Source organism: Nyctereutes procyonoides, unplaced genomic scaffold (genome assembly GCF_905146905.1).
Source record: "Nyctereutes procyonoides isolate TBG_1078 unplaced genomic scaffold, NYPRO_anot_genome, whole genome shotgun sequence".
NCBI classification, from domain to species: Eukaryota; Metazoa; Chordata; class Mammalia; order Carnivora; family Canidae; genus Nyctereutes; species Nyctereutes procyonoides.
Window position 1 is genome coordinate 60,880,858 of NW_026575126.1, and position 23,237 is coordinate 60,904,094.

At 56.3% G+C, this 23,237-nt stretch overlaps 2 protein-coding genes across 7 annotated transcripts; one reads left to right on the plus strand and one right to left on the minus strand.

Annotated features, from left to right (window-relative positions):
- The first annotated feature begins 44 nt into the window (after positions 1–44).
- Positions 45–3,653, plus strand: HSD3B7 (hydroxy-delta-5-steroid dehydrogenase, 3 beta- and steroid delta-isomerase 7). 3 transcript variants are annotated; one of them, XM_055339267.1, is made up of 7 exons: positions 49–180; positions 564–731; positions 947–1,102; positions 1,365–1,473; positions 1,750–1,849; positions 2,024–2,186; positions 2,666–3,653. In XM_055339267.1, the coding sequence occupies exons 1-7, from the start codon at positions 60–62 to the stop codon at positions 3,079–3,081; spliced, it is 1,233 nt and encodes a 410-aa protein (XP_055195242.1). In that variant the 5' UTR covers positions 49–59; the 3' UTR covers positions 3,082–3,653. The 3 variants fall into 3 exon arrangements, with proteins under 3 accessions (XP_055195244.1, XP_055195242.1, XP_055195243.1); XM_055339268.1 differs by having other exon boundaries at positions 2,117–2,186; XM_055339269.1 differs by lacking the exon at positions 564–731 and having other exon boundaries at positions 45–180.
- A 96-nt stretch (positions 3,654–3,749) lies between these two features.
- On the minus strand, positions 3,750–21,585 carry STX1B (syntaxin 1B). Of its 4 annotated transcripts, none has more exons than XM_055339200.1 (10): positions 21,350–21,584; positions 13,292–13,366; positions 12,976–13,075; positions 12,778–12,852; positions 10,219–10,292; positions 9,723–9,831; positions 9,504–9,577; positions 7,704–7,841; positions 7,491–7,601; positions 3,750–5,912 (listed from the first exon to the last, which is right to left on the minus strand). In XM_055339200.1, the coding sequence occupies exons 1-10, from the start codon at positions 21,377–21,379 to the stop codon at positions 5,760–5,762; spliced, it is 939 nt and encodes a 312-aa protein (XP_055195175.1). In that variant the 5' UTR covers positions 21,380–21,584; the 3' UTR covers positions 3,750–5,759. The 4 variants fall into 4 exon arrangements, with proteins under 4 accessions (XP_055195175.1, XP_055195178.1, XP_055195177.1 ...); XM_055339203.1 differs by lacking the exon at positions 21,350–21,584 and adding an exon at positions 15,352–15,432; XM_055339202.1 differs by lacking the exon at positions 21,350–21,584 and adding an exon at positions 14,078–14,128.
- Positions 21,586–23,237: the final 1,652 nt, after the last annotated feature.

The following is a 23,237-nucleotide window of genomic DNA, read 5'->3' on the forward strand; positions in this document are numbered from 1 at the left end:
CCTATGGCAAGAGCTCAGGGGACGGAGGGGTGGAGGCTGGGCTGGTGTCTGTTCCTGGAATGGGCCAGGAGGGAGGAGGAGCAAGCGGAAGGGGACGGTGTGTTGGCCGACCGGCTGGGGCTCCGAAAGAAGACGGCCCCTCCGGGGGCCAGTTTGAGTATCTCCGGACCGTGGCTGCAGGTAGGCAGAGGTGATGCCAGGGCTCCCAGGTCCCCTTCCCTAGTCACAGCCCTTCCCATCTCCCTCTCCCTTCCTCTTCAACCCTTCACCTCCTACCCTCCATTTTTGTCTTGGAACCTTCCCCTCCAGCTCAACCCCTGAGCCCTTCCTAAAACGCCAATCCCTCACCCTTCCGGTCGCAGTAGCCGCAGCTGGCAGGGTCAGAAGAAGAAGACAGGTGGGGTAGCCTGGCTGCTGTGCCCACAGCCCCAGCTTTTGGGAGCCACTGTGGCCCGTGTCTCGGCTCCCGTCCCCTATGCCAGAGGCCCCATCTCGGGGTCGCAGGTGTGCTGCTGTCGCTGGATGGGTGGTGGCAGGCAACTCAGGTTCTCTTCCCGAGCCAGGCATGGCAGACTCCACAGAGGTCCGGGAGCTGGTGTACCTAGTCACAGGTGGCTGCGGCTTCCTGGGGGAGCATGTGGTGCGGATGCTTCTGCAGCGGGAACCCCGGCTCTTAGAGCTGCGGGTCTTTGACCTGCACCTGGGTGCCTGGCTGGAGGAGCTGAAGACAGGTGAATCACAGTGGGGAGGGAAGGAGTGGGGTGGGCGGACTCCCTTTGCCGTGGTGGAAAAGATGATGCCTGTTTATAACTTCCAGCGCCCATGGATGGGATGAATGAGTCACTTTGGGAATATGTGGCTCCTAAGGGTGTAGGCTGAACCCAGCAGCTGGCCAGAGGCCCCAGCTCAAGACATTGCTTCTGGCTGCCTCTCCTATCCTTCCCAGGGCCTGTGCAGGTGACTGCCATCCAGGGGGATGTGACCCAAGCCCACGAGGTGGCAGCGGCTGTGGCTGGAGCCCACGTGGTCATCCACACAGCCGGGCTGGTGGATGTGTTTGGGAGGGCCAGCCCTGAGACCATCTATGAGGTCAACGTGCAGGGTGAGGTGGCTATTTGTTCCCTACCCCCTCTTTGACCTTGACTTGTGGGATTCTCTTGTGAAAACCTGTCCTCTGGACACTCCTGCCCCTGTAATGGCAATTTGGCTACCCTCACTGACCTGCTGTAGTTTTCCTTGGACCTGGGGAAGGAAGCCACGGGCCCTCATCCAGAATGATGGGAAAGATGGGGGGTGGGAAAGATGCTGCGAGGGAGGAAGTTTTAGCTTCAGTACACTCTTCCCCTCCCTGCCACCTCTCCCAGGCACAAAGAACGTGATTGAGGCTTGTGTGCAGACTGGAACACGGTTCTTGGTCTACACGAGCAGCATGGAAGTTGTGGGGCCCAACATTAAAGGCCACCACTTCTACAGGTAAGCTGAGTTTCCCCCCAGTACTTGAGAGCCCCATCTCCCCTCCGCATTAAGAATTTTCCTTCTTGGGCAGCCTGGTGGCTCAGCGGTTTAGTGCTGCCTTTAGCCCGGGGCGTGATCCTGGAGCCCTGGGATGGAGTCCCACGTCGGGCTCCCTGCATGGTGCCTGCTTATCCCTCTGCCTGTGTCTCTGCCTCTGTCTCTCTCTCTCTCTGTTTCTCATGAATTAATAAATAAAATCTTAAAAAAAAAAGAATTTTCCTCTTCCTCAACTAGGGGCAATGAGGACACCCCATATGAAGCAGTACACAGGCACCCCTATCCTTGCAGCAAGGCCCAAGCTGAGCGGCTGGTCCTGGAAGCCAATGGAAGGAAGGTGAGATAGGAGGCGAAGAGACAAAGACGTGGTGGGCAGGGCTGCCAGTCAGAGGCAGAGCCAAGGCCAGAGGGACTACTTTACATCCTGCCCCAATCATCGATTTCGGGAGGCCAGGGCAGAGGGCAGGCTGCTGGGTCCTAGGTCTTAGCTATGCCTACCTCTTGCCCCCAGGTCCATGGGGGGCTGCCCCTGGTGACATGTGCCCTGCGTCCCACTGGCATCTATGGTGAAGGCCACCAGATCATGAGGGACTTCTACCACCAGGGCCTTCGTCTGGGGGGTCGACTCTTCCGGACCATCCCCGCCTCTGTGGAGCATGGCCGGGTCTATGTGGGTAAGGCCCAGGCTACACTGGGGGCGGGGGGGTTAAGGCTGAGAACGGGGCAGGACCCACGTGGTCCTGGGTAGGCAGTGTGCGCCCCGGCTAGCAAAGGGAGAGCCACACATGGGCCAGAGTAGCCGGATACTCGGGCATTATCTGCATGGCCACGGAGGACACAGCAGCTGTGTGAGTTGGGAAGGCTAACATAAAATAAAAAACACATCACAGGCCAAGGACAGAACTGGTTATGGGAACAGCATCTCTCCAGGAGAGGTGAGGGGCAGCGTCTACACAGGACCAACAGAAGTAGCAGCATCCACACAGGCTGGCCCAGGAGAGCAAGTGGCCACAGGGCCTGGGGAGGAAGCAGCCACACCTACGTGAGCCCCAAGAAGGGGCAGCTTGGACACTGGCTGGCTCAGGAGAGCACAGGGTCTCCACAACCTCCAGGGACTCAGGGCCACATCTGCCCCCCCTTCCCCTGCTGGCAGGCAATGTGGCCTGGATGCACGTGTTGGTGGCTCGAGAGCTGCAGCAGCGAGCTGCCCTGATGGGCGGCCAGGTGTACTTCTGCTATGACCAGTCGCCCTATAAGAGCTACGAGGACTTCAACATGGAGTTCCTGGGCCCCTGCGGACTGCGGCTGGTGGAGACCCGCCCGCTGGTGCCCTACTGGCTGTTGATGCTTCTGGCTGCTCTCAACGCCCTGCTGCAGTGGCTGCTGCGGCCGCTGCTTCTCTACGCGCCCCTGCTCAACCCCTACACGCTGGCCGTGGCCAACACCGCCTTCACTGTGAACACCGACAAGGCTCAGCGCCACTTCGGCTACGAGCCCCTGTTCTCGTGGGAGGACAGCCGGACCCGCACCATCCGCTGGGTGCAGGCCATGGAGGGCTCGGCCCGGTGACGGTGGAGCAGGGAGAGGAAGCCCCCCCCCCCCCCCCCCCCCCCGAGCCCTCAAACCCTGGGCAAGGAGGGAGGCCTGCCTCCTAGCGCTGGAGGGGCGTCTGGCACCGCACTGACGCACCCACAGCCCTCCACATCTTTAATCCAGCCCGGTGCCTCTGAGTTCTAGGGCAGGGTTTGGCAAATGTCTGATTCCCCTAATGTTCCCACCTGCCCTGTCCCATTTCTGGCTTTTCAAGCAGGAAGTGAAGAGTTCCACGGGCTTCATGCTGGCCTTCTGACGTCCAGGCAGGACCCTTGGGCCTGCATTTGGACTGAAGTTGCTTTGTGGCTCCTCCCACCACCTTTGGCCCTCCTTGGCGGTCAGCATCCCATTATTTTAAGATTTTTATCACCTTCGGACAGCTCTCTTTTCTGTGAAGCCTAAGCAAATCCGTGTACTTTCCCTTCTTCCCACCCGTCCACCCAAATTTGTTCCTATAATATTGTCAGAGCTCTGCCTGAGGGATCTGCCCCAGGAATGCTATACCTGGCCGAGCCCTGGATTAAAGCTCCTTACCCAGCCTGGGTCTATCCACCTGTCCGGCTCTGTCTCCCACCACGTCTCCCCCTCCCCACGGCGCCTGTCCCACGTGGGACAGAAGGAAGTGACCACACAGCACGCCCGCTGTTGGATTGGTTGCTATTTCTCCCGTCCCACGGGGCCCGACCCGGCCCGGGGTGGGGGTGGGGGGCTCTGGGGACAGGACATGCAGGGCGGGGTGGGGGGGGGCAGAATTTTCCTGTGTTTTATCCATTTGCAACTTGGTCACCAATAGAGAGAAATGGGACTCTGAGGGCTAACAGGAGAGGGAGGCCTGGCTCTGGGCCCCCAGCCAGGCCCCAGGAGTCCTGTCCCCTCTGGGAGGAAAAGGAAGGAGCTCTAGAAACCAATGGAGAAACAGAAGGGGCAAGGGCTCATGTCAGCAAACACGGCTACATCACGTGACACGCCAGCGACACGGAAACACACGCCAACGCACACGGCTGCACAGCGGGCAGGGGCAGGGGGAGAAGGGAGCCGGGGGCCACCCATCTTGTCCTCTGCGGGGCGGGCTGGGGGGACAGGGTGAATGCATAGAACACATGTACACACGCTCAAGGCGTGGCAAGAGCGTGCATCGACCCACAGGCACATGGGATGGACACTCAGTGTGCTTCGTGAGAGGCAGGGCTGGGGAAGGCGGGGAGGGGGAGCAGCGAGCCCTGGCCAGGCCCAGGACCACCCACAGGGCACACTCGGGCTTAGTGGGCTTAGTGGTGGTAGGTGTGTGGAGGGGGAGCAGCACACACTCGTCCAAGAACATGCAAAAGACACCGGCCCCCAGACAACGTTCCAGGACATGGGTGGACACAGCGGCCCATGAGCAAATACATCACGGGACACGTGGGACTCAAAAGAGCTGGGGTACAGCGGACCCTCAGGGATCTGGTGCAGCTGAGACCCGGAGAGGGGCAGCTATGGGTCTAAGGCCACCAGAGGAGGCAACGGCATCACTCGGCCATGGCTCTAGCCTCGGCCTTTGTGGCCTCAGGGCTGTGGGAATTCCGGAAACACCTGGGCTGCGAGGGTGTCCTGGCTCGGCAGCAGGAAGGAAAAGGGGTGGGGGTGCTGGGGCCTGTTCTGATGTCCCCAAAGAAGCCTGAGAGGGCAGCAGGAGGGTTGTGATCACAGACCAGGGGCAACTTCCTGTTCTGCAGGACATTCCTGAAAGGGACAGGGAGGTTCCTCTCTGCAAGAAAGCCCACCTGGGGGGTCGTTCCATACACAGGCCTCACACAGGACTCCAACAGCTCAAGTAGGGAAGAAGTCAGCTACATGAGCTGGATGGGAGAGGGAGGGGTACTGTGTTCTGGAAGGCCACATCTGCACTGTCTCCCTGTCTCCGTGTCTCTCTTTCTCTCTCTCTCTCACACACACATGCACACACGCACTCATGCACTTACTTCACATGAGGTGGGACCCTGGAAAACCCTGGAAAACCTCCTGCACACACATACCCAAGTCCTTCACTTTGCACACACGTATGCCCCACCCTGGGTGTTCAGTCCTGTACACATAGGTCCTTTGCTCAGGGACTCCTGCCTGCCACCAACCTCGCAAACCCACCTGTGCATTGTGCGAATGTTGTCTACATGGTGAGCGAGGCGCTGGCCTTTTCCTTGCCTCAGTCTCAACCCTCGGGGTTGGGCAGAGGTGGGGACACCTATCCCAACATCTAGCAGGCGATGTGCCCCGGGGAGAGGGCACAGGACTCAGCTCCCCAGCCCCGCCACATTGGCCATTTCAGGATGCCTGAAATTACCATTCCAGTCCCTGAGGCCGAGCCCAGAGCATCAAATGGGGGTGGTGAAGACAAACGCTAGCCTCTCCCAGCTCTGAGGTAAATGTGTGGAAGGCAAGAATGCCCTAATTCTCAATCTGTCTGGGGCAGCCCTCGACATTCTCTTCATCAATAACATTTCCCACAAATTGACCTTCCGGGGGCATCTACGTGCAAACGAGTGCAGCCTCTGTGGGCACCACGCCCGTGTCAGCATGCACCTGTGCTCCAGCGGACACACATGTGCCTGGGTGGGCCTCCTGCATGAGGCCTCCTCAGCCTGGGCCTGTGTGAGCACACTGAGGTATACCAGCTTTCACAGATGAAGGTCTACCCTCTGCAGAGACACAGAGAAAGACTGGCATGTGGGCCTGTGTGCACAGGGGCTCTGAGACCTGGCAGGGCAGGAAACTCCAGTTGCACAATGTTGGTGAAACGGTGTGTAGCCACACCAGATGTTGGTCGGCAGCTGTAGGGAGAGAGGGAGAGGGCAAATACGTCTGGATAAACAAACCTGGATGGCGCACGTGTCTTTAAAGAACACGTGTGTGCATATAATACACAGGCGGGCAAAAATACACAGCGTAGAAAGCTTCTATACATACACACACTCTCACACAGACATATCTACATAGCACAGAAATATAAATTTTTGTCCAGTGCACAACATGGAAGGTTCTGAGGAAACCTATCAACATTTCAAGCACATCTTTGACACACACACACACACACACACACACACACATTCCTCACATTACCTGCTGGGAGAAATGCACATGTATATACAGGCTGAGCTAGGCTCTTTATACGTGTGTGCTTCCACTTACCTGCTTCCGCTCACCTTGGTTAGACTCCACAGGCTCACAATGCACAACATGCACACACACACACACACACTCCCTGGGGTGGCTAAGCCAGAAAGCTTTGCTCAACATCACACAGGTGTCTGCCGTGGCCTATGTGTATCTGGGCCTACCTGGATCCTCTGAAAACATGAGTGTAAGCATCTGCACACTCCCAACCCGCCTTATCTATAGCAGACGTGGGGACGGCGGGGATCAGCGGAGGAAGTGCTGTTGTATCGGATTCAAATACTCAAACACAAAATTCCACGCACACAAATTGTGTCTGTGGATCCGTGGCCACCCACACATGCGCATGCGTGCGCACACACACATACACACATCTATTCACAGAAGACAGAGGAGGGCTCAGTGGGCTGCTGTGTTACACCTGGCCACAATCTATACACAACAACCCCAGTGAAGGGGGAAACTCAGATGACACAGACTTGAGGTGGGGACCAGAGGGTGATTTGGTGCTTCTACACACATCTACACACATACACACACACGCTGGGGTGTCCACACGTCTTGAGCATGTGCCGGCGGCGGCATGCATGTTGGTGTGCATGTGTAATCACGCCTGCTGCTATCTACGTGCGGGGGCAGGGGTGGTCCATGGTGGGGCGAGGTCCAGGGACTCCAGGGTCTGACAGGAAGGGGGGAAGGGGGGGCTGCCTGGGTCTGTCTTGAGGGTGAGCCTGGAGCAGGGGAGAGTGAAAGGGGTGGTGGGGGTATTGCTCCCAATGTGGTGGGGGAAGGGTCTGGGAGAGAGAGGGGTGAGGAGCCTACAAGCCCAGCGTCCCCCCAATGGATGACGCCAAGACCACCCCCAGCACCACACAGCAAATGATGATCATGATTTTCTTCTGCAGGCAGAAAGGGTGACAGGGAAGAAGGACAAGAGAGTCAGAGAGATAGAGATAGATGGGGGGGGGAACGATGGGGGAGGAGGTGTGAGGAAAAAGGAGGGGAGAGAAAACAGAAAAAGGAAGAGGTCAGAGCCAGAGATAAGGCCTCCCTCTGGATTTCATCACTCACCTCAGCCCTGGCCTGAGCCCAACCCCAAGAGCTCACTCCAGCCCACCTGCCCCGCAGGCTCTCCTGCCCCCCACCAGCCTGCTCCCCACCTCCCCACCTCCTACTCCCCCTAACCACCCCCAACACCAGCCTGTCCCAGAGGCCCATCCAGCCCCCTGGCTCACCCTCCGGGCCTTGCTCTGATATTTCACAGCTTTCTTGGTGTCGGACACAGCTCGCTCCACATAGTCCACAGAATGTTCCACGTTGTACTCAATGCGGTCGATCATCTCACCCTGCAGAGGAGACATGCAGAGGATGAAGTGGGGGCTGGGCTGGAAAAGGGGGAACCCCAGGGACCTACAGAAGGCTCCTAGAATGTGCGGGAGGGGCAGTACCTGGCTTTCCACGAGCATGGCCATGTCCACAAACATGTCATGCAGTTCTCGGATGCTGGTTTCCAGTTTGATGATCTCGTTGTGCCTTGTCTCGATCTCATTCAGTGCCTGCTTCGTCATCTGGGAGTCCATTTTGATCTAGGGCAATGGGGGTGGGGGACAGGGGGAGGAGCTGCAAATTCCCCTCTCACTCCCATAAAAGTTTGGATTCTACAGCCAGAGTGGCTGGGTTCAAATCTGTCATTTACTAGCTCTAACTGTGGGCAAATTGTGCAATGTTTCTGGGCCTCAGTTTCCACACCTAGGAAAGGGGGATGATAGCAGTACCCACTTCCCAAGGTTGTTGTGAACTGAGTTAATGTGAAAAGATGTTTAAGTTACAAGAAATACAATTGTTCTGAGCCCACCACCCAGGGCTTCTTCTCTCACACACGTGCACACACACACACACACGCACACACACCAGGGAAGAGCGAAAAAGGTGCAGAGTCATCACTAGTATTGACTGTTTGGCATTGGCAAGTGGTCCACTCTCCCTTTGTCTAGTGGGCCCTTTGCCCAACTCATTATGTCCAAATGTTCCTTTTTTTTTTTTTTTTTTTTTAATTTACGATAGTCATACAGAGAGAGAGAGAGAGGCAGAGACACAGGCAGAGGGAGAAGCAGGCTCCATGCACTGGGAGCCTGACGTGGGATTCGATCCCGGGTCTCCAGGATCGCGCCCTGGGCCAAAGGCAGGCGCCAAACCGCTGCACCACCCAGGGATCCCATGTTCCTTGTTTCTTAAAGCAGAGCTCAATAGCACTTCTCCCAGGAAGCATTCCCTGATGGCAGTAGTTAACCACTACCTTAGGGCCTGTCGGCAGGGTGCACATCCCTCAGGCAAGACCCCAACCGCCTGCATTGTAATGATGGGTTTCCATTGCAATGATGGTGGGTTCATTGGCAGGGATCAGTTCTATCCTCTTAGAACCCACCAGGCTCCCCTCTATTCTCAGATAGCCAGCCTGGGCAGAGCTGTTTGGGAGGGCTCCAGGCTAACTGGTCCTAATAGATTTGCTCAAAGCTAATTTAACAAAGATCAGTTCTCGAAATAACAATATGCTGAAAACTGCTAGACAGTCACTGAACATACTTGAATTCTGGTCTAGAAATCCTAACCAGAGCCACTCTGCCATCAGAAGCCGAGACAGAACTGGGCAGGCTAAGGCAAAATCTACAAAGAGAAAGAAGAACTATAGTAGGGGAAGCCCATCCACTCACATCTAAGATGACTAGGACAGGGCATAAAACTTTAGCAAAACTAAAACTGGTATTTTGTTTTAATTTCATTACATAGGCAAATTAGTCATCTGGTGAAATGACCTGCTTCAGTAGGGAGTAGTGTGTCTTAGTGCTTTAGAGCCCTGACAGGAGACCATGGATCTGAATCCTGTCTCTGAGGCCTTGGGCTAGGTATTTAACCTCTGCGGAGGTATTTAACCTCTCAATCAGATTTCCTCATTGATGAAATCCGGCTCCCTCAGAGGGTGAGGGTGGTGATGAGGACTAAATGAAGTAGCATTTGGTAAATGTAAATATGTAAAGTGCTTAGTGTCTGGCTGGTTTTTAAAAAAGGCTGGCCATTTTTATGGGAGCGCCTTCCTGCTCTTGTTCCCACGGAAATCCCCAGTTCCAGGTCCTGGCGTCCCACTGTTTTTGATTCCAAGGTGGACTTAGGACTTTAGTTTAACCTCAGCTTGGGGAGGGAGGAGAAGTAAATGTTTTCCAAAGCTAGATCCACCCCCACCAGGGGCTCACATCATCGGTGAAGATGGCCAACTTCCCGCTCTCCAGCATGTCTTCCAGTTCTTCGTTCGTCGTGGTCCTGCCAGCTGTGGGGAGAAAGGCCTCCCGGCTCAGGGACTGGGCCAGTCTGGGGACCTGAGGTGGTGGGACAGGGCAGAGACCCAGGAGCCCACCCTCCCCCACGGAGAGGGCTGGGGCAAGGCTGGGCGCTCTGCAGCGGGGCACACGCACTGATCTCCAGCTGCCGCTGGATCCGGTCCTTGCAGCGGTCCCGGTACTTGGACTGGGTCGCGTTATATTCGGTCATTACTTCCACGAACTTCCGGGAGAGTGTGGAGTGCTAGGGTGGGGGGACAGGCAATTAGGAGGCCGGACGAGGTGGCGAGGTGGCGAGGTGGCGAGGAGGCGAGGAGCCCAGCGGAGGGATGGGGCTGGGAGAGGGGGCGGAGTTGGCCTACGCGCCCAAGCTCAAACAGGTGCTGGGTCCCTGGCCGCCCGCCCCCCAGGCCCCCCATGCCCCCAGCCCCCCACGGAACCCCCCAGCCGGCCGCAGCCCCACGGGCGCCGAGGGCCCTGCTCCGCCCCCGCTAGGACCCCGCCCAGACTCCGCCTTGGCCACGCCCCGCGCCGGCCCGCCCGCTCTCATTTCGCGGCTCCCGCCTCCCCGGGGCTCCTCTCCCGGTCCGTTTCGGTCCGGTTCCCGCCCCGCCAGGCAACTCCTTCCTACCTGGGTCTTGCGGATGCGCAGGTCCGCGGAGGAACGGTTCAGCCCCTCCTCTTGTTCAATGCTTTGCTCGATTGCTGCGGGAGAGAGGGTGCAGTGACCGGCGGGAGACCCGGGGCATGTGGGGCGGGGGTCCGGGACATAGGAGGGGTCGACACCCCGAGGCAGGCCTGGGGCCTGTGAAGAGATGTCACACCCATGGCGAGGGCAGACGGTAAAGCGTCCAGGGTGAGGGGGCAGGAGGCGGGTGAAGAGAGGGACAGACGTTTCAAGGGGTCCGGAAGGCAAGTAGGAGGGGAGGTTGAGGGTTGGTGGGTCACCAGGCAGAAAGGGGCTACTTGTTCTGGTGGAAGGATTGGGTCTTGGCAAGTCCCACCGTGGTAACCCCTGGTTGGTCCCCGGAGGGTCCCCGTTATGTGGGGACCTCGCCACTTCCCACAGCCTCTGGAAAGAGGGCAGGAACCCATCCTGTGGTTTTTCTGGCGGGAGGCAAGCACTTCCAGATGGGTCAGGTTCTAGTGGCCGCCCTTTTCTCAGAAAATTCTAGGGTAAGGGGGTATGTTCCAACAGAAAATAGCTCTCCCCCAGCCCTGCAAGGTGATCTCTGTTTCGGGAATTCCCACTTCTAAAGGTTGTTCTGGAAAAGCTCACAGATTAACTGGGATTCCTGCTTCTGGATCATGCATTCCTGACATCTATCATTCAGATTTTCTAAAAAAGAGCTTGCCAGCGATAAGATCTACAGCGCTCTGAAAATGCGCAGGGATGAATCACCAGGCCCTCCAGACCTGGAAGGGCCTCCAGACCATTCCTGAGAACATCAGTTCTCTGTTCTGCTGGTAGCAGGGAGGTCTGGGACTGAACAGCATACCCCAGCGCTCCCCTGCCAGCAATGGTGGGCACAGTGACAGTGACACCTGTGGCCCACCGGAAAAGCACAGGAACACACAGCACACCCAGGGATGTCGGAACCTCTGGCCCATACGGAGACCCTATCGTCAAACTTAGGGGTGCAGCCGAACCCTGTAGTGAAAGGTCTTTTACAGGGTCTCATTGACTTCTTGTAACAATCCTGAGAGTTCAATGATACCAGCCCATGGATCACATCAGAAACTGAGTTTCGACTGGGTAATACAACACACTTAAGGTCACACACAAAACTCCAAGTTCATGCCACCAAATAGCTGGAGAGAAATGGAGGAGAAAAAAATCTTCCCTTTTTCTGGAGGTCTGGAAGGTCAGCTTCTCTACATCCTGCTACTTTTCCTAGCTTCTTTCTTGCTCTATTCCTGGACTCATAATCCATGGAGCCCACCTCTATGGTCTTACAGAGAGTGTTGAGGTCAGAGTTCAGTGGGCCCAAAGAAGTCTTTAAGCCCAGGGATTTTTTTAACGATGTTCCATGGAACCCTGCTTCTGAGAAAGAACCTCAGGGGCTATTGCTGGGAGTAAAGGGGAGACCAGGTGGGTAGGGCCCTGGGCCACCGAACCCCAGGTCAGCCAGAACAGCTTGTCTTTTACGTGTTGTATATATTGGAGTTCTTTGTAAGATGCCATTTAAGGAAAAAAACATATTTACTATTCCTCCCTCGAAAAAAAGTCGGCTTTGAAATTGCTTCTGTTTTTCTTACTGTACCAGTGAGGAAGCCGAGGGTAGGAATGAGTTGCTGATGGAAGTTGTCCAGAATAGAGCTGATGATGGAAGTTGAACTCCCTCTGCCTGGATTTGGATTTAATGTACTCACAGCTTAAGTCATTTTCCTTTCCAAGACACAAGTGTAAAGGGCTTATTTTTACAGATCAGCATTGGAGGCTCACACATGACCTCCCACTGAGTCCAGGAAGGCATGGAGTCGCTATTCTTGTCTCTCTGGACCAAGGTTAGTCTGTTCAAGGCCAGGCATCTGACATGGCACCTGTCCCCCCATCCCTGCAATGTGCCTCAGACAAAGTAGGTGCTTGGCAAATGTTTTCTGCTACTGAATTACCACATCACGGTAACACTGCTATTCCCCTGGCACCAGCAGACAAGGAGGTTCCCAACCCACAATGCTTTGGGGGAAGGTAGTTATTACCAGCACCCAAGTCCTTAAATTAGAGTGAATACATAAGCATTTGGCAGGTCCCTCCTGAAAGCTTGCCAGCTCCTGATGTCAGCCACACAAGTCCAATCTGTCCTGAGCCGAGGATACCAGTTCAGAAGCATTTGCTGAGCCCACCTACTGGGTGCTTAGCGCTATGCCCGGCACCTGTTCTGGAGAAATAAGGATTTAATGAAACTGAAGCCACTCGGAAGACTATATTTTCTGGTGGACCTTCATGCTGGTGGATCCAGCAAAGCTCAGATGCAACTCGGACAGAAAGTTTCCTCTCCCTCATTTCTTTGTCATGTCTGTTTCTCCAAAGAATCTGGAACAAGGGGGGAAATCTGGGGTTTTGTGCTTTCTCACTGTTTAGGAATCTGGGTCCTGGAAACGTGTAGACATTCCTTATAGAAAGGCATGTTTGGTCCAATGAGGGCAGGGTTGTTTGTCTCCTTAGTCTGGGGATTGCATTCCTCACCTTTCAACTTGGACCGAACCTTGTTGGCCGTCTTCTTGATGTCTGCAGTGAGGTCCTCCAGCTCCTGTTTGGTCTCTGAGGGGACAGCCAAAGTGGATGAGATGTCTGGATGGGAGCCCAGACCCCATCCCTCACCCCCACCCCCCCATACGGCCCAGCCCCACCCCCCCCTTCTAGCCACCCAGCAGCAGTACTCACTCTCATCTGGGTTGGGGGCGGCCAGGATGGCACTATGCTGTTTTTTCACTTGCTCCACATCCTCTGACAGCTTCTCAATGCAGCCTCGGATCTCTTCCACCTGGGCCAGCAAATCAGCTATACCCAGCCAAGTCTCTGAGCCAGGCAAGGGGTCCTGGGGGCTTAGTCAGGGTTCAGGTAAATGGGCCAGAGGTAAGGAAGGGATCAGTAGAAGGTCAAGATGCTCCAGGAGTGGAGAGCAGGGGTGGAACAGGGCAAAGGAAATTGTTGGCTGGGGGTTAGCTCCTGAGTCCAGGAGCATCAGAAGCTCGGTTACCTGTTCAAAGAACTCATCCATGAAGTGGTCCCGATCCACATGGACCACCTCCTCTTCATCATCACTGTCTTTCGCCTGGGAGGCAGAGAAAGGCAGATTCCATGAACAGTCCCTACCCTGAATCGGATGCTCCCAGCTCTGGGTTCAGAGCAGAAATCTTGGGAGGGGTCCTATGCAGGGGGCAGGCCACACACAGGTCAAATGCAAGGGCACCATGCAGTCAGAATGAACCCCCAATATCTTGTAAAACAGGGTCTCAGAGGCCAGGTAACTGAGAGCCCAAAGGACGCCTCGGAGGGAATTAGCAAAAGGCACCCCTTCAAAGGTGGAAGTGGCCCTGTGAAGGCAGTCACCTTGGAGGTGGGTGGTACCCAGGACAGCTGCCATTAACCGGTATCCTCCCGAGCAGCTAAATGTCAGCCTTGCAGGAACTGGCTCTGGGCTCCCAGAAGGGGTCGGGATTAGACACCCAGGAGGCTGACCCTGTCCACTGTCTCCCCAGCCCCTTCTGTCCAGGCCTCACTCTGACCCCCCATCCCTTTCCCTCCAGCTTCCACCCAATCGGTCACGTCCCCTATGCAAGGTCACTTCACGGCCGGGGGCGGGAGCCAAGTTGAGCAAGCACAGTGAAGCCCTGGGAGGGCTGGAGGAGGGACCCAGGCAGCACCCTGAGACCCGGCTCCCCGTGCCCGCCTCTACCCCCTCCGCTGCTCTGCCCCTCTCGCTGCTCTGCCCCTCTCGTGTATTCACTTGCTTTCATCTACCCTCTCCCAACTTCACACCCACCTACTCTCACTTGCTTGGATTTCCCAGTTGCAACCTGCAGCTGCTCAGCCCTCCACCCCCAGGGCTCAGAGACACAAAGGGATTTACCCACCCACACCGCCACCGCCACCGCCACCGCCAGACAGACCAGTGACACAGACAGAAGGGCTGACACACAAGGCACACAGAAATAGGCCCAATGACGCCCACACAGAGATACGCTGCCACGCTGATGCGCACCCACACATGGCCCCACAGTGAAGCCGCTGCTGCCACCCGTGGCCACACAGTCACCCACACCCCTGGGGATGTTCAGGAGGGCCCACTGGGCTCCTTCTCCCAGCCTCCCCGAGCCTCAGGGCGGAACACTCATCCAGAGCCAGGAAAAGAAGATGGGACAGAGTGGGCTCCCCTGTGCTGCAGGCTCCTAACTGGACACACTTCTCTGCTTGGGGCAGAAATCTGAGGATAAAAGCTGAGCCCATCAAGCTTAATTACAGGCGCAGCCCTAAATCAGCCTCAGTGGAAATTGGAACAGAGTTCCCCCTGACTTCCAGAAAGAACCTAGCCCAAACAAGACGGATTCAGACTCCCAGAGTCCAAATGATCTCCAGACAGGACCCCAAAGTGTCTACCTGGAGCACCGCCAGTTGAAACCCAAAGGGAAAGGCTCCCATGGAGCCTCGACAGGGGCCAAGCCGATCGCAGACAGGACCTGATGGAAACCAGACAGGCTCAGACCCAACGAGACTCAGGGCAGACAGATCCCAGACAGCTTGGATCGAACCTAGACAGGGCCAGATGGGACCTGGATGCAACCAAGGCAGCCAAGTAAACTTGCAATCAGCAGAGCCCCGATAGCTCCGGGAGGAACCCCCCGGCTGCACGCCCTTCAGGCCATGCCGGCTTCCTACCCACATGGAACTTGAGGGATTCTCCCCACAGATGCTGGGCCCCACCCCACGGCAGAAAATGTATTTAGCATTTACATTTAATTTCCAGACAATCGCAAACATCTGCTAGGGAAGGGAGGCTCCTCTGTCTCTGCCCACAACTGCCCTCAGAAGGCGAATAGGCACCAGGGGGGGCTTGGGTACTCTCAGAGCACTTCTGGCTTCTCAAGTCTCCGCCAGACCCAGGGCGGACCCAGGGCTACCCGACAGACCCTGGCTCCAATAGGCTCAGCCCCTCTCTGAGGAGCCACCAGCTTCCCCTGATGCCCTGTCCTCAAGCTGGCCACCCTACAGGGTCTCCTGCCCCTGGAGCCAAAGCCATTCCTCCTGCCCCTCCCCTACCTTCTGGCCTCTGCCCCTCTGTACACAGGTCTTGAGGTGTCTCTCTGGTCCAGGTGCCCAGAAGCTTTCCCAGTCTTTGTCTCTTCCCCATGCTGACTTCCCACTTTCTGAAGTCTAATTTCCCTCTCTCCTGTTTGTTCCCAGAGCCAGGTCCCTTAGAGTCTACCCTGGGGCATCCCGAGCTGCCTGTTTACTTGTCCTTGAGAAAGGAAGAAAGGTAGAGACCCAAGTATGACTTATTTGGTATAATAATTACAGGGAGCTGAGAGCTAATAATCCTCTACAGTTCACAAACACTTTTACATCTATAATCCCTTTTGATCCTCACCACACGGCCCTGAAAGAAAGGCTGAGCAAATATCATTGTCCCCATTTCACAGATGAGGGAACAGGAGGTCGGGGGTGGGGGGTGGAAGGGAAGTGACCTGTCCAAGGGCGCCTCGGCTGAATGGGCTGGAAATCATAAGCATCTAAATACACCTCCCCCACAGTCCCTTCTAGGGCTCGAGGCCAGGCCACCTCCTTCCAGCAACTCTGACACTAGCTCTTCTCCCTGTCAGCTCAGCTCCTGCTAAGGCCCAATCTGGTGGGGCTCTGTGCCCTGAAATCCTAGGAAAATATCTTTTAACAGCATCTTCTAAAAAAAAAAAAAAAAAAAAAAAAAAAAAAAAAAACCAGCATCTTCTACGTGGGTCTTACATTCTTGTTATCTCATTGAATCTTTATTTAAACTCTATAAGGACCATTGGCCAGCATAATTATAATTGTGGCAAACCATTTACACAGCATGTTATAGTGAGCTGGGCACCGTTCTATGCCTTTGTGAATATTTGTCTACTTAACTCTTACAAAAGCCTCCTGAGGAAGGTATTATTATAGCTCCCTTTTATAGATGGGGAGACTGAGGCACAGAGAGGGTAGAGAACTTGCCCAGGTTAGCAACTACAAGGCCACATGAGCTTCAGCCTCTGCTGGATGGTAATACATCTGCCCCAAATGCGGGGCAGGTGGAGGCAATGAGACGAGGTGGGGAAAATGCCTAATGCTGCCAGAAGACACAGTGTTTGGTGAGGCTTGGCTAGGACCCCCTGCCCCTCCCATGTTACAGCTGAGGAAACAGGCTCAGAGAGGTTGCCTGACCTGCCGAAGGCTTCACAGCAAAGAAGGCCAGAGGTGGGATGCGACCTGCTAGTGCTTCATCCCAGGCTCCCACCCTGTCCCACTCTGCTTGTCCCCAGCACTGTGGAACTCCTGTGGCCAGGAGAGAAAACCAGGAAGATGGGCTGGGCTGCAGGAAGTGCCCAGATAGGAAGCCAGGCGTCCTACCTCCTCTCACCCTGCTCTGTGATTCGAAGCAAATCGCAGCCCTTCTTGGTGCCCCCGTTCATCTGCAGAAAGGGCAGGCTGGTGCACCAGGGCCCCCGCCCCCGGCTCTGAGGGGTGCATGTTTAATAATGAGCGTGGCCTCCATTTCTGGAAGAAGTTGGCCAGCCTAAAAGAATGCAAGCTGTGGGCAAAGGAGATCACCCAGAAAAAGGTGATCGTAGGTGCATGATCCACTTTATGGACAGTTCAAGCCTCAGTTTATTCATGTGCAAAATGAAGAACATAAGAAATCTAACACATGTGTACTGATTACAGTGAGCTGGGCCCTGTGACCAGTGCTTTGTGTGTCTCGTTTGACCCTTAGAAGCACTCCACGAAGCAGATACTATTCTTATACCCATTTGACAGAGGAGGAAACTGAGGCATGGAGAGGTTAAGCGACTTGCTCAAGATGATACAGCAGGTGCTGTCTGGGGTGGCGGCAGGGTGGCACCTGGGTTGAACCCAGGCCCTCCGCTCTTCCTGCTTACCAATTCCTCGGGCGCTGAAGAGGATTACATGAGAGAGTGCAGAGGGCCCAGGCACCTTGTGGAACTGCCCTGGGCATTGGGGGCCTCAGATCCAGCTTCAGCCTCTTCCCATCAGAGATACCAGGGGCCCCCGTGTGTGTCAGTGTGGGGAGACAACATAGACAGATGTGTGGATGGAAGGAGAGGGACACAGTGAGCCAGCAAGTCAGGGACCAGAGACAGATGGTGAGAAGGTGACTAACACAGAGGCAGAAAGAGCCTGGTGTTGGGTGACAGAAAAGTCATAGAGTGCGCACGCGTGTGTGTAAACACATGTGCACCCATGCACACGGCATACACGTGCATGCTCCTCAGCGGCGCAAGCATCATTTGATCTAGAGGCAGCAGCCTCTCTCCGCTGCACCCCTGCTCCAGTCCATCTGTCTCCTGACTGGGCCCTTCCGCCCTCCCGGCACCCGGCCTTGCCCTCCCCACCACTCCGCCCTCCATCCTGACCCCCCTACTCCCTTCCTCGTCCTCCCTCCGCCCCACGCCCCACTGAGTCATTCATTCACCTAGCGGATATGTCTGAGCCGAGCCAAGTTCTCTGGCTGCTGCTGAGAACACAGTGGTGGACAAGACAGGAAGAAGGTCCTGCCTCCAAGTGGAGGGAGATGAACCCGACGTGAGAGACAGAAACGGCTCTCAGGATGATGAGGGAGGGCCTGTCCAGGGGGTGGGTGACGTTTTAACATTCAATGACACAGAACTTAAGGCGGAGGGAACAGTGGTCCAGGTGGAGAGAAGAGCGCTCAAAACAGGGCAGAGGGAACAGCAAGTGCAAAGGCCTTGAGGCAGGGGTGAACTTGGTGTGTCTGCGCCACAGGAATGAGCCCTGTGCAGCGGGTGACAGCAGCCCTTCGCCGGGCCCTCCTGGGCCCTGCCCACTCACGCTGGGCCGCTCTTCCCTTCTGTCATGCAGGCGTACCCGTACCAGCTCTAGCCCTTTCCGTGCCTATCCCATGCCCAAGCGCTACACAGATGACTCAGTCTCTGCCTTCAGGGTGCGTGGCTTGTCCCCTACCAGCCCCCATGCCCACCCGGACTCAAATTCGGGCCTCACGTTCCCCACCCCCCAGGCCTCCTGCCTTCCCACTCCACGGTCTACAACGCGACCCCACATGCTTCGCTCTCTCACCAGCCCTCCTCTCTGCCTCACTTGCTCTCCCTTCTCTCCTCCTCGTGAGCCCCATCCCTGGCCCCACCACCCCTTGGGCCGTGGGACCCCAGTCTAGCTGATTAACTCCACTCCAGAGCTGGCGCCCAGAGGTGCTGGGTGAACTAGAAAACAGAAAACCTTGGTACCACACCAGCTCTGCCATTACCAGATGTATGACCTTGGTCAGGTTGCCTCTCTGGCCCTCAGTCAACTCCAGAATAAGTTAGGAGTTACATCCTGCCCATCCTGGGGGGCTGAGGTGAGGTTGAAGGGAAATAAGCAAGTCCACGTAGAACAACAAGCACTCACAGAGCACTGCTCTGCCCACGTCTCTTCTAGGCACTTTTTGCATCTTATCTAATTTCAGTCCTTAGGACAACCCTGCGAACAGGTACTATTCTTACTCCCAATTCACATGTGAAGAGGCTGAGGACCAGAGAGGTTAAGAAACGTACCCAAGGTCACACAGGAAGTTGCAAAACTAGGATCTGAACCCAGACAGTCTGGCTCCCAAATCTGTGCCCTCACCGGCTGTGTGATAAACAGATCTGAGAACCCCTTGGGAACACGGAGGTACTGCTGGAAAGATGATCAGGTCCCCTGAGCTGACATCCCCTCCTGCCACTGCCCCCTCATCCCTCTCAGCCTCTCAGAGACCTCTTTACCAGGCCTCTCCCACACTCTGCCCACTCTCCCGCCTCCTAGTCTCCTCGCTTTCAACTCTGGTGGGGAGACCCTTGCACTCCTTGCATCTGGCAGCTTCCCCACCCCCTCCCCAATCTCGTCTCCCTGAGCCCTGACTAACACCAGAGCCATTTACCCAGTTCCCTTTACCTCTCCACACCACCTCCCACCTCCCCCACTGACTGCCCACCCCCTGCAGCCCCAGCAGCCAAGACTCCTTGCCTCTGGGCCGGGGCTCCTTGACCCACTCAGATGAGGACTCCAGGCCGTGCCTCCCCCTCCATCCACATCTTAGAGATTTCCCTCCCTCACTGTAGTTATACCACAATTTCGCCACCACCTCACCTCAACTGCTTTCCGTTTCTCTGGGTTTTGGAGTCATGGAATAGTCTTGGCAGCAGGGGACCTGGGTTCAAATTTGCATTCCTCACTGGAGAGCTGTGTGACCTTGGGCAAGTTATTTAATCACTCCGGGCCTCAGTTTCCTCAGCTATAAGATGAAGTGGTCTCTCAGTCTACATACTTTACCAGGAGGTCAGTGAGGGTCTAGTGAGATTATGGGTGGCAACCTGCTTTAAAAACTGCATGGTGAAAGAAGGGGAGTTTGGAGCACCCATGCTGGAGCCAGCCTGCCAGCCTTTTATTGCCTATGTGACGCTGATCAAGTTACTTCCTCTCTGGGCCTCAATTTCCTTACCTATAAAATGGGTTGCGGCAAGGATCAAAATGAGTAAATATGAATAACACGCTTAGGACAGTATCTGGCACTAGAGGGTTGATTCTTTTTATTATTGTCACTTCACGGTTGCTTGGCCCAATGTTCAGTGAAAGTTGAATACAGAAACCTTTAAAATTCCCTCCTTCAACCACCAGTTTCTCCTTCCTTCCCATTTGTCAGCCCATCTTTCCCAGGAGACAACAGTCACTTTATCTTCGAGCCCCTTCCTCTCAGCTTTGTCGCCTGGTTTCCCACACCCATATCCCAGGGGCTCTCCAAAGACGAGATTTCTACCCGTAGGGTTGAGGCTTCTCTTTCAAAGACCAAAAAAAGCAGAGACACATGTCAATTTGCCAGACTGGAAACCCAGATTCCAGTTGGATCCTCCCACCCACTGGCTTGGTGACCTTGGCCAAGCTCCTGTTATCTCCAGACCTCAGCTTCCTCATCTGTCAAATGGGGAAATAACCCTGGGTGAGGGGAGGCAACCAACAGGCTCCTCCAGGTAAAGACCTAGCGCATCAGGATGCATCCTGGCTGAGGCTAGTGCTTTATTAACAGACCACCAAAGGCCCTGAGCACACAGCAGGCTGTCAGCTCCCAGCACCTCCCTGGCCCCCAGGTCATTTCTACAAATCCCCCAACATTCTCCCTACCCTAGAAACCATCCTCATCAAGCCCCCACTCCCCAGCCCCTCCAAACAGCAGCTTTCACTGCGGACATCCATGCGGCCCTCCTCCCTCTGTCACCCAAACACAAACTGCCTTGGCCAGCCTCCTGGAGCTGGGCCTCCTCAGGCCTGCCAAGCAGGAGGCCACAGCAACCTGCCCCTGACTGTTCAGGATGCCCCAATTCCCCCCAGCAGAACACAGTCCATGTCACACAACCCAATTCCATGGCCCTGTGCATGGAACCTGCTCCCCCCTCCTCTGCATCCTATCTCCCACATCTGGGGTCACCCCATCTCAGGCCCTGGCCCTCTGGCCGGCTCCTGAGGCCACCCCTTCCCTCCTCACCTCTGAGCAGTGCCCCCTCCCCACTGGGAGCAACACACGCGTGCACACACACACACAGACACTTCATTCACTGCCAGGTGTTGGCATCTCTGTCCCAACCTGTGTCCTTCCCCGAGCACCCCCCAAATCTTGGTCCCGCTAGACAGCCTGGCCCAGTAACCACCCCCATCTTTCTAATTCTGCACATCTGCCCAGGGGATGACAGGACCCTCCAATTCTCTGTTGATATTCACTCTCTCCCCTCCCCAGATTAGACCCCAGGGCCCTCCGGGAAGGTGGGTACCCAGAGCCCCTGAAACCTCTCCTGCCCCCTTGAGTCTTCATGGCCTCCAACCTCTTCCAGCCACTGTCCCCAAAATGCAGGTTCACTGGAGACATCAGGTGCCTCCAGATAGCCGGGTGCCCCTACCACCAACCTCCAGTCCCATCATTTGGCCCCATGTCCCAGCGCCTCCCCCACACCACCCCCACGCGCTCCCCCAATATTGGGGTCCCGCCCCCCCATTTCCCCACCCCCAAGCTCACACTCCGCAGCTCCTGAGTCCGATCCTTCATCCTGCGACGGCTCCTCCTCCTCCTCCTCGTCCTCCTGCCTCTGCTGCTGCTCCCTGCCTCCTGCCTCGGTGCTGGAGGCCGGAGTCTGGGGGCGCCGGGGGGCACCGGAGCCGCTGGGGGGGCCCGCGGGCGGGGGCGGGGCCGGGGGCGGCGGGCCGAAGGCCGGGCAGGGGCAGGGGCCTGGGCCGGGCTCGGCTCTGCCGGGGCTGCGGTGGCGATGCGGCTGCGGCACAGGCTCGGATGGAGGGATGCGGGAGCCGAAGCGCGGGGGAGGGGGGCGGAGGGAGGTAAGGAGGAAGGGAGGGAGGGGGGAACCGGGAGGGGGCGGGGAGCAGGGGGCATGCGCAGCGCCCGGGGCTGGGGGCGCCTGGGGGTTGTAGTCCGGGGGAGGGGGGGCCCCCGAGGAGGGGGTGGAGAGGCCTAGAGGCGGGTGGGAAAGGGCAGAGCCGGAGAAGGAGGGAGAGATTCGCAGAAAGACGGAGGAGATGCGGCGGCGGGAGGCAGCGAGCTGCTGGGTGGGGGGTGGGGGGCCGGCAGACAGGGGGTACGCGGGTGAATTCAGGGAATAACCCGGGGAGGGGTGCTGTGCATCCCTTTATACCAGGAGATAGAGGTAGATTTTATGTGTGGTGTCCGCGAGTATCTGTGGGAGCCAGGGCACGACCACCTCTGTGTGTGTGTCCCTGCAGGAGGTTCTTTGGACACTAGAAATAGCAAAACTGACCCTCTAGGTGGCTTTTGTGATGCAAGGAATCAGCCAAGCCTGAGAAGGACAGGGACTTGTTTGTTTTGGGGTTTATTTTGCACAGCCTTCCCCAATCTAACTGTGACAATTTTCTCTAGGCAGCAGTGGGTCTCAGAGCTCTGCTTGTCTACCTCCGAGGACAGGGGGCTCACTACCTTTCCAGAGCCCTTGGCCCATCTTTACATGGCTCTGACTGTTGAAAACGAAATTCGCCCTTATTGGGAGAGGAATGCTGGTGTTTCTGAGGGTCCAAGTACCCCTGTTCTTCCTGATGCCCACCTCTGCTCTCCCCATCTCCATATTTTAACATCATGTCAACTACGCTACCCCTGCAGCGGGGCTTTGGCCCCCGCAGGCCTTGAACCTGCTTTTGCCAACTTACCCGACTACCTCCTTGATGCCAAATCCATCGCCCAGTGGTCAGGCCTGACCCTTCATGATCTTTGAACGACATATGACCCTGATGACCTCTCTTGACTCTCAGCCTGCTTCCTGCCTCCCTTCCCACCAACCCCCCAGCCTCTGAACATTGTTTTCCATCCTCCTTCCAGATCCACCCTTTCTCCCACAACCCCTCTACAACCGGGTTCCCTGGGGACCCACCACCACCACCACCACCACCCCGGGTTCTCTTCTCTGCTTTCTTTACTCTATCACTTCCCAGGGTCAGCTGTACCTACATGCGGCAGTACCCACATCTGCACCTGCAAGCCAGATCCTCCTCCTCAGAGGCAGCACCTACTATGAGCCAGAGACTGAGCTGAGCACCAAGGACACAGGCGATGTCCTCAGAGACATAAGTAGATCCGTAACCGAAGTGAGTGAGGCCAGGGCTTTGATGGAACTTCCGAGACTGTAGTGGCCTGCCTTCTCCTCCCATAGTGTTTCTTCCTGTGTTCTCCATCAGAGATGGCACCTCGGTCAGCCAGCCACTCAAAGCAGAGGGAAAGCTGACCTTGGTTCCCTCCCCCGTCCCCGTAATGCTGCCCTGTCCTGAGTGTCCACTGTGTCCTAGGTGCCAGGCTGAGTGACTCCTAGAATCTTCCTGACCACATAGCTGCTCCTGCCATGATCCCAAGTGCACAGATCAGGAAACTGAGGCTTGGAATGCTC

Bases quoted from the DNA above. Each gene is read 5' to 3' on its own strand.
- HSD3B7 (XM_055339267.1), top strand. From the start codon at position 60: ATGGGCCAGGAGGGAGGAGGAGCAAGCGGAAGGGGACGGTGTGTTGGC. The intron at 1,474-1,749 runs GTAAGCTGAGTT...TTCCTCAACTAG, and splicing joins AAAGGCCACCACTTCTACAG to GGGCAATGAGGACACCCCAT. The intron at 1,850-2,023 runs GTGAGATAGGAG...TCTTGCCCCCAG, and splicing joins TGGAAGCCAATGGAAGGAAG to GTCCATGGGGGGCTGCCCCT.
- STX1B (XM_055339200.1), bottom strand. From the start codon at position 21,379: ATGAAGGATCGGACTCAGGAGCTGCGGAGT. The intron at 10,293-12,777 runs GTGAGGAATGCA...TCTCTCCCGCAG, and splicing joins GGTTCGGTCCAAGTTGAAAG to CAATCGAGCAAAGCATTGAA. The intron at 9,832-10,218 runs GTAGGAAGGAGT...CCCCCACCCTAG, and splicing joins TGCGCATCCGCAAGACCCAG to CACTCCACACTCTCCCGGAA.